General features: G+C 40.9%; 1 protein-coding gene across 1 annotated transcript; it reads right to left on the bottom strand.

Moving 5' to 3' along the window:
- Positions 1–962: 962 nt before the first annotated feature.
- Positions 963–9276, bottom strand: LOC308383612 (uncharacterized protein; the record flags this gene model as incomplete). The annotated part of the gene is made up of 4 exons (XM_080861654.1): positions 9047–9276; positions 8621–8925; positions 3447–3710; positions 963–1220 (listed from the first exon to the last, which is right to left on the bottom strand). Exons 1-4 carry the CDS (start codon positions 9087–9089, stop codon positions 963–965), a joined length of 870 nt encoding a protein of 289 aa, XP_080717780.1. The 5' UTR covers positions 9090–9276.
- Between the last annotated feature and the right edge of the window lie 682 nt (positions 9277–9958).

Here is a 9958-nt window from a genome sequence, read left to right as displayed (position 1 = left end):
CTTTTGCTGTTTGACTGTATTCACTAATTTGTTTCTGTCTGAACGTTCCTGCAGTTGGTTTGTGGTTGATGTGGATTTGCTGCTCATGTGAATCCTCCCACAGTGTTTCATTAGCAGCTGTAACCACAGTGACTCTGATAAAACAGGAATTAGCAGAATCCATCTGATATGAAGCTGTGCTTTGAATACCACTTCCCTCCTCTTTGAAGAGTAGTCAGATATCTGTGTTCAGGTTTTTGTACAGCCTCTTCTACACTTTGTATCACTGTGTTTCTAGAGCACAGTAGTAGAGAGCTGTGTCTGCCAGGGTTAGGGCTGCTATGGTCAGATTAGTTGATCGATCTGATGTTTCTGATCCATATCGATTATCAGGAATATATTCACCTGTGTATCCTTGTCCATCTTTCCAGAGTATAAACTGAGGAGCCTGAAGGTCAGAATGATGTTTGTACCAGTGTAGGCGTGGATAACGTGTTGTCTCATAGCTACATGTGAGTGTGACAGATTCTCCTTCTGTTTCAGTGACTTCAAGTTGTTGAGGAGTGATTGAGTCTCCAGCTGTTAGTCCTGGAAAAAGAAAGAAGAAAAGTAGTGAAATGCAGTCTGTATATCTGCTTAATGCAGCAGCTTCAACTAAACTTTAATCCCTGTTCTTAAACTCACCTATAATGTGAGATAGAAGCAAAAAGAGGTGCAGCAACATGTCTTTGGAGTTATTAAAGCCAGACAGACAGCACATGAACAATGTTCTTCCACTGCAGCACAATGACCAACAAATAATGTCATTGGATGAGCTCAACTTCAGTGGGCGGGGCCAGTGTAATAGCTCAGCCAATCAAACAGTTTTGTGCTTCCACAGCAGCTCTGTCTCTGTCTCTGATCTTTACTGCTTCATTTCTCTGTTGTCTTTGTCATCAGTCCAATGACACAAGAATCAGAGGTTTAACAGTGTGTGGCTCCCTCTAGTGGATGTTGTGGAGTATTCTGTTGTCTTTGCTCCAAAGGTTTTTGTACAGAGTTTTGCTGTTTCCTGTCACTGTGGGCTGCAGAGCACAGTAGTACACAGCAGAGTCAGACAGCTGAAGCTTCTGGATCTTCAGAGGAACTGATCTGATGCTGGAATCCAGTGTGGAGGAAAATCTCTCCTTGAACTCGGCTGCTATGTTTCCATCATCCCCACTATAGCGACTCAGGATGAATTTGGGGCTGTTGTTTCCATCCTGTTTGTACCAGAAGAGAGAAGGTTGTGAAGAACTGCTCTCATACTGACAGTCAAGTGTTACTGTGCCTCCTGCAGCAGCAGTCTCTTCTCCTTTTGCTTGCAGCACGTTGTCTTTTTGTGCTCTGCATTCTGTAAAACACCAACAAACAGTATCAGTGTGCTGTTAAAGAATCACGTCAATGTTGATATCAAAGAAACAGAGTTGTGTTCATACCGAGGCACATAGCAGCCAGCAGCACTGAGATGAACAGAGGCGTCATATCTGCAGTGTAGAGTAACTGTGAGCTACAGCAAGTATAAAGAAGCTGTGATCTCTCTGTTTAGTCTTCATCAACACTAAGTTGGTGGATTAGAAGGAGGAGCCTGATCACAGTGACAGGACTCATTCACAGCCCTGTGTTATTCCCCCTGCTGACAGCTTCACACTCAGCACGTCTTTCTGCTGCTTTCAGTGGATATTTGCTCCTATTGCAGGAAGCAGGTTTAACAGACTGAACTGTGAGTCGAGAAACAAGCACAGGATAAATAAAGAGCAGAGGCTCCGTTTTAATCCAGGAAACCAAACAATATGAATGTGTGTCAGTGTGGATCATGATGTTCATCTTTAACAACTGAAGAAGAGAAAACAGTAGAAGAATCTTCTTGTATCTGCCAAAATGTTTCATGACTGAATTTTAACACTGGGAATTTGGAGAGTGTGGAGTCCTGATATCCGGTGTAGTGGTGCAGTGTGGGGAGAAGAATCAGAAGGAAATGAGACGTTGTTGGTCTTTGCAGGTTAAAGTGAAGCTTTGAGACTTAAAGTGACTTCAGACTGAACTTCAACAACGTGTGAAATGGATCGCTGCTTTAAATGTCCAATCAGAACACAGAGGAGAAACTGTACCTATGACATCATCGAGAGAAAACACAAAGACGTGATTCTTATAAAAAAATGAAGGAAAAGTTTAAACCATGCAGGAGAAAATGTGAGAATAACAAAGTAAATGTTTCAGCTGTAAAACATCATTAATGCACCAACAATGTTGGGAGTTTATTACTAGTTACTTTATTTGACTTCTGATGCTTTTTACACACATCATCACTAAATAAGGAATAAAATGTCTTCATGTCTGAACGTTCCTGCAGTTGGTTTGTGGTTGATGTGGATTTGCTGCTCATGTGAATCCTCCCACAGTGTTTCATTAGCAGCTGTAACCACAGTGACTCTGATAAAACAGGAATTAGCAGAATCCATCTGATATGAAGCTGTGCTTTGAATACCACTTCCCTCCTCTTTGAAGAGTAGTCAGATATCTGTGTTCAGGTTTTTGTACAGCCTCTTCTACACTTTGTATCACTGTGTTTCTAGAGCACAGTAGTAGAGAGCTGTGTCTGCCAGGGTTAGGGCTGCTATGGTCAGATTAGTTGATGTAGAAGATGTTTCTGAGTCATATCGATTATCAGGAATATACTTTAGATGACTGTCTGATCTTGCTCCTTTCCAGAGTATAAACTGAGGAGCCTGAAGGTCAGAATGATGTTTGTACCAATAAAGCCAAGGAGTATCATAACTTGTCTCATAGCTACATGTGAGTGTGACAGATTCTCCTTCTGTTTCAGTGACTTCAGGTTGTTGAGGAGTGATTGAGTCTCCAGCTGTTAGTCCTGGAAAAGTAGGGAAAATGAAGCCATCAGACTAACATTGTCCATGAGGCTGAGTATCTGTGAGTATTACTGTGTTTTTTTAAACAGCTTTTACTGCTAATCTTCTCAGACGTTTCTCTGATTTCAGAATTGAAATATTTTTCTGTTTAATCATCACTCCAAACTTGAGCTCAAAGAAAATCCAAACTGGATCCGTAACCCTGTAAACATGTCTTTGAATTTCAGGTGTTCCTGTCAGAAACATACGTACCTACGAGAGCTGCAAAGATCCAAATCACAGCCAGTTTTTCCATGTTTCCAGAGGAGAAATGTTGGAAGTGATGTTCACTGGGAGTTAGCTGTGAGTGGTCTGATGTTCACAGCTGGAGTCAGACAGGTTTCTGCAGTCAGGAGGAGGAGGAGGCTCAAATCACATTAACTTCATCTGAAGCTCTTCATCACAGCTGTGTTATGTGTTAGTCTGTATCCTAACAAAGATGTGTGGCTCCCTCTAATGGATGTTGTGGAGTATTCTGTTGTCTTTGCTCCAAAGGTTTTTTTACAGAGTTTTGCTGTTTCCTGTCACTGTGGGCCTCACAGCACAGTAGTACACAGCAGAGTCAGTCACTGCAGCAGAGGAGATGTTCATCTTGATTTCTGTTCCCTTCACTTGAATCTTCAATCCAGGAACTTTTTCTTCTCCTACTGATCCTGAAGGTGAGTGTGAGATCAGGAACTCTGGAGGTTTTCCTGGATGTTGTCGATACCAGAAGAAATAATCAGAAGGTGACACTTTGTAAGTGTAGGTCAGAGTAACTGTGCTGCCTTCTACGCTGGACTCTTCATCTTTGACTGGAGTGATCTGATCACATGTGACACCTGAAGGAAGAGAGAACGTTTTCAATCAATAATTGACGTTAATGAATCATTTAATTGAACATAGTTTCCTGTGTAGGTGAGCAGACCTGTGAGAGTGAGAAGAATCAGAGGAAACACACAGTGATGTAATGACAGCATGTTGAGGAACATAAAGTTTGTTTTGTGTTGAACTCTGTTGAATGTGGAGGTTTTTCTCTCTTCTATAGTTCAGTAACAGCTCAGCTCCTCCCTGAATCTCTGCTCCTCCTCTCTGCTCTCAGTCACTCCTCCTCCTGTGCTTCACACACTTTATAACCAAAATGATTTAAGGGAGCCGTGTGACACGTCACACAAGCAGAAGTCACATTAACGATGTAGACAGAGTCAGAGAGTCGCTGATACTCACACAGTTAAAAAGTCTGAAACTTGAGACATCCATCCATCCATTCGCTTCCGCTTCTCCTCTTCAGGGTCGCGGGGGGCGCTGGAGCCTATCCCAGCTGTCATAGGGCGAGAGGCGGGGTACACCCTGGACAGGTCGCCAGTCTGTCGCAGGGCCAACACACAGGGACAGACAACCATTCACACTCACATTCACTCGCACATTCACACCTAGTGGATATTTGGATTAATCAATTAACCTATCCCCACAAGCTGCATGTCTTTGGACTGTGGGAGGAAGCCGGAGTACCCGGAAGGAACCCACCAACCGGGAAATGGAATGTCTATTTGGACAAATGTTGCACAACGAAAATAAACTTAGGACAGGAGTTGCTTACCCCTGTTCTAGCCCTTTGATGTCCTCACCAAGAAAAAAGCAATGGAAAACATTTTTGTTTGCATTTCTTATTGATTTGAGTGAATACATTTCAATACATTTTTTTTCAATAGATCCTGTAGTTTTTTAAATATTGATCTCTACTAAACGGTTGAGATGTCCGTTTTTAGTGAGGAGGTGGATCGTCTGGCTGAGTGGTGCGACACAAACAACCTGCTGCTTAACACCGAGAAGACCAAGGAGCTCATCGTGGACTACAGGAGGAATGCTGACCCACATCCACCCATCCACATTAAGGGGACGGCTGTGGAGCGTGTGAGCAGCTTCAAGTTCCTGGGAGTCCACATCTCCGAGGATCTCACCTGGACGACCAACTGCTCCAAGCTGGTCAAGAAGGCTCACCAGCGCCTCTTCTTCTTGAGGACTCTGAGGAAGAACCACCTGTCCTCAGACATCCTGGTGAATTTCTATCGCTGCACCATCGAGAGCATCCTGACCAACTGTATAACAGTCTGGTACGGGAACTGCTCTGCCTCGGACCGAAAATCATCAAAGACCCCAGTCACCCATCACATGGACTCTTCACCCTCCTGCCCTCTGGGAGGCGCTACAGGAGCCTCCGGACTAAGACCACCAGGTACCGGAACAGCTTCTTCCCCACAGCTGTCAGACTCCTGAACTCTGCCTCCTGACATCTGACCCACGTTAAACTCATGGACTGAACATACACACACCCACAATGGACAACTGTACCCTCAAACACACAATAATAACATGGACTGAACCACCACTCACAACCACTAGCACTTTATATACCTCTGTAGAAATTATCCACACCCTCACTTATCTTAACTGCACTACTGTATAGCTCTGTGTAAATAATCATTCTGTACATACGATAATTTTTAATTCTACAACTGTTTATAACCTGCATAGTTTACATTTCTGTATAGCTGTATATCTCAGATTCTGTATAGTTTTCCATATTTATATCCTGTTCATAGCCTGCACATAGCTTGTACTCACTACAGACTGTACATACTTATAGTTATAGCATATTCATAACATACTTCATACCGTGTACATTATAACATACCATAATAGACCCATTTCTGTAATATACTCACATATCTATATTATTGCTAATATATATTGTAATATATCTATATCATGGCTAAAGCACTTCTGGATGGATGCAAACTGCATTTCGTTGCCCTGTACCTGTGACATGTGCAAGTTGAATTCTATTCTATTCTTATGGTAAAAGTATGAAATGTCATGCAAATACAAGTACATTAGATAATACAGTTGAAAAAAATCAAATAAAGGGCCAAATTATAATTAAATTAATAACAAAAACTATCCAGGCCATTGGATACAGTTTATTTTTAGCAGCATGCCAATGAACATTGCTGTTTTCATTCCATCAAAGGAAAGTATTCTATCAAACAACAAAATACATCATTTTTTCATCTGCAAATGTGAAAAATGTGCTGCAGCACAAAATACTCACATTCAGGCCACTTCTGATTGAATGCTACTGTGCAAAATCAGTTTTGTTTAAAAAATAAAATAAAAACAGTGCAAATCAGCACATCTGCTTGTGGTTTTGGTCGTTGGGGTCTTAGGGTGTAGCTCTGATTCTGTGGTCTTGGAGAGCTGGATCATGGTTGTCCAACTCTAGATGCTGGCTTGTTAACTTGGTTCAGACACAGCCAGGTGGAAACCTTTTGAGAGCCATCGGTTTCTGGTCCAGCAGGGCACAGTCCCTCTTGTAGACCAGATATTCAAGTCAAGGATGTATCCGAACAGTGGGATATGCCATCTCCTTAACTTGTAACTTATAACTTGTCTTATACAGGTGTAATAGCATATCAAAGCTTGATTTCTCCCATATGCTAATTACATACAGGGATGAGTGATGGGCATGGGATGGTGATCTTTGCATTGGACTCTTTGCTCCACCGTTTGACCGATGAAAGAACCATGAACCCACAGGCCTTGTTTAGGAGGTTGACACATTTGTTGTCAAATCATTTCATTGCAATCAGACCTTCATCAGACCTGTAATCACAGGCTCCATGGCCCTTCTTCATCAGGTATTTGTCTGCCATCAGGGGAGCTCCACCGGTGCAGTTTGGTCATACAGTACCAATGCACCTGACACCAGAGGAGGTGTGCAAGTTCTGGACCAAGCTGAAACTTGTGAAGAGCTCAGGTTCTTTTATGGGTTTGCAAAGTGTTTTTTTACAGCTTTGGCCCCTTAGAGGGAGCTTCTGTTCCTTTTCACTCAGGGGAGCATTGAAGAACATAGAACCCCCTGACACAGCAGCAAGTCGTGGATGATGCCAGATCCACGCTTGGCAGAACAATTTAAAGCCCCACTCATCTGGTTTGTTGGCAATATACTGGTGCAGAGTGCCAGCTCTTGTGGCTTCATATGAAACCATGACCTCAAACACGCTGTGGTTGAAGGTGGATGGTATCATGAGTGTCATGCCACAAGACCATGTGATTTTTAGCCATAATATTGTTTAGCGTCTTGTTCAAAATGAAGTTATCATTTTGAAAACTTAGTAATATTAATTTACCAGCTACTGTAATTTGGTTAAAAAGTAATCAGTTGTGATATTTGTGATTTCCACGTGTTATTCTTGATTTTTACAATATTTACTAATATTAACTCAGAAAGTTACAAAAAAGACTTACTGAAGAAATTCTTTCAGCATATTCTTGCTGTGCTAACACTTAATGTGATTTATCAACAGCAATGGATAAACAAAATGGGTCTAGTGGTCTGATTTTATGGCAAATAATCAGTTTTAATAACATTACTTTATGTTAGCATTAGCACCATAAAGGGACAAATCAACCGTTTGGTTCACCACTTTTTAAAAAATTATTCAACATTCAGTTTCACTTATTTAATCCTGTCAATTGACACACATCTGTTTAGTAAGTCCTCTAACACTGTCATATATCAAAAATGATATCTTTCTACCTTAGTTTCATCAAAAAACACTCAAAATATGTTGCATGGTTTTTTTGTTTCTGACTTCCTGGTTGGGAGAGGTATAAGAAGAGCCCACAGTTTCCATTCACAGCGCCTTCTGCTGGCTTTTTTTAGCATTACAGATGTAAACCAATTGGTAGAAAATACTCAACAAGGTAGGTCAATTTCAGTGAAAGCCTCAGTTAGGGGCTGAAAATGTGCTCTACCAAACGGTTGAGGAGAACGCTAAAGGGCTAGAGCATACAGGTTAACGAAGGACCCAGCTCAGCCACAATCATTCAACAGTTATAAATACTGTAATACTAAAATGAAGCAATCAAAAACAAGATAAGGACAAACATAAAGCAGAGATGTGTTTCTGTTAGAGGAGTTAACCTGTGGAATAGTTATGACAGTGATTTAAAAAGGCGTAGTTCATTTTCCTTGTTTAAAAACATGTTTAAAAATAGAGTATTAGAAAAATATATAAATCAAGAATGAAAAGAGCAAAAATAATAATACTGAAACTCTTGATTGTTTTTCTTTGATGTAGTTACTTATCTAAGGTGGAAAGTTTTTTGTTTGTTTGTTTGTTTGTTTGTTTGTTTGTTTGTTTGTTTGTTTGTTTGTTTGTTTGTTTGTTTGTTTGTTTGTTTTATTCTTTGCTTCGAGCCCTGTGTACAGGAGCTGCATGCAGATCTTGTGTTAAAGGGTTGGCGTAATAAGCAAATGCTTCAGCCAATACCTTTTGATTAGCCTTGTCTCGTTCTTTCTTGCTTTGTGCTAGATCTTTGTTCTGTATTCACTGAGATATTTGAATGCTAATCAATAAAATCAAATCAAATAAAAAAAATCAAACAAACATTAATTTGATCAAACTTTGGATCTGATGTCATCAGAACTCAACTTCAGTGGGCGGGGCCAGTTTAATAGCTGAGCCAATCAAATAGTTTTGTGCTTCCACAGCAGCTCTGTCTCTGTCTCTGATCTTTACTGCTTCATTTCTCTGTTGTCTTTGTCATCAGTCCAATGACACAAGAATCAGAGGTTTAACAGTGTGTGGCTCCCTCTAGTGGATGTTGTGGAGTATTCTGTTGTCTTTGCTCCAAAGGTTTTTGTGCAGAGTTTTGCTGTTTCCTGTCACTGTGGGCTGCAGAGCACAGTAGTACACAGCAGAGTCAGACAGCTGAAGCTTCTGGATCTTCAGAGGAACTGATGTCTCAATGATTTTAGAATCAAATCTGTCCACATTGAACTCTTCAGCTTTAAATGTTGATGTTGAGAGACAATGCAGCATATACTGTGGGTAACCATTTACTTCCTGTTTGTACCAGAACAAAGTGGGGCCTGTTCTTGTTGTTTCAAATCTACATCCAAGTGTAACTGTGTCTCCTTCAGCAGCAATGACATCTCCTTGTTCCTGGATCACTTTGTCTTCTCCTTTACACTCTGAGGAAGAACAGAACATGCAGAGGAAGAGATGGATCAATAAACATGATTAAAAACTCACCATTAATCAGACTCACACATTTATTTAAGCAGAGGAAACATGTTGATGTTTGTATCTCACCAAAGAAAAGAGCAGCAAGAATAATCCACAGCCAATGTTCCATCTGTACAACAAGGTTTAAATCAACAGGAGAAACTAGCTGATGTTCAACATTCAGTCTGAGAATTGTTCTCTTCACAGCAGCACTTATTATTGACACAATGGTTGAACACAGTGCAGAAGGAGAGCCCCGCCTACTGGATGATGTCGCCCTCTGTCTCCTCTTTGAGTCTCACTTCTCTCACTTCCTCTTCCTCCTCAGAAATGTGCAATAGTTCTACACAAGTTTGAGCCTTTACTGAAGGGTGAAAGGTCATTGTAGACTTCTTGCAGTTTGTTCCTGAACTGCCAGAAGAAAGCTGCCTCCTTCATTGTTCAGTGAAAAATAAGTGCTGTATCTGCTGTCCTGGTAAACTTTATGTCCCAGTCATCCTTAAAAACAGTTCTTCTTGCTTCATTTAAATGGAAAGTTCACACTGTTTGGTGTTGAAGGTTTTAGAGAGCAGCTTTTGTGTGCTTGTGAATAACACTTTCACATTGCAGAGCTTCATTAGTTAGCTTGCTGACCACAAGAACACCAGCAGAAGCACTTTTTTAACAGCAGCTCTTTTCTGAATGGACCAGTTTTAGTTGTTGGATCGTTTTTAAGCTGCTTTCACTGCTTGGGAATGATCCTTTATGTTCTACAGCACACACTTTAACTAAGCACCCAGCGCAGCCACAATCATTCAACAGTTATAAATGCAGTGATACTAAAATGAATCAAACATTACTTTGATCAAACTGTGGACTTGCTCTACTCACAACCTCCTGAGTTTCTGTGAAGCAAAACTGATTTTAAAACATGAGTCCAGAGTTTATCATCATCAGTTTTCTTTTTGTGTCTCTGTGTCTCCAGAACTCGATGCCATATTCAATGGCCCTGGAACATGA

The sequence above is a fragment of the Rhamphochromis sp. 'chilingali' genome (genome assembly GCF_963969265.1).
Source record: "Rhamphochromis sp. 'chilingali' genome assembly, chromosome: 16".
Classification (NCBI taxonomy): domain Eukaryota; kingdom Metazoa; phylum Chordata; class Actinopteri; order Cichliformes; family Cichlidae; genus Rhamphochromis; species Rhamphochromis sp. 'chilingali'.
Note: the sequence above shows the minus strand (reverse complement) of the source record. Positions and strands in the feature narration are given on the sequence as shown.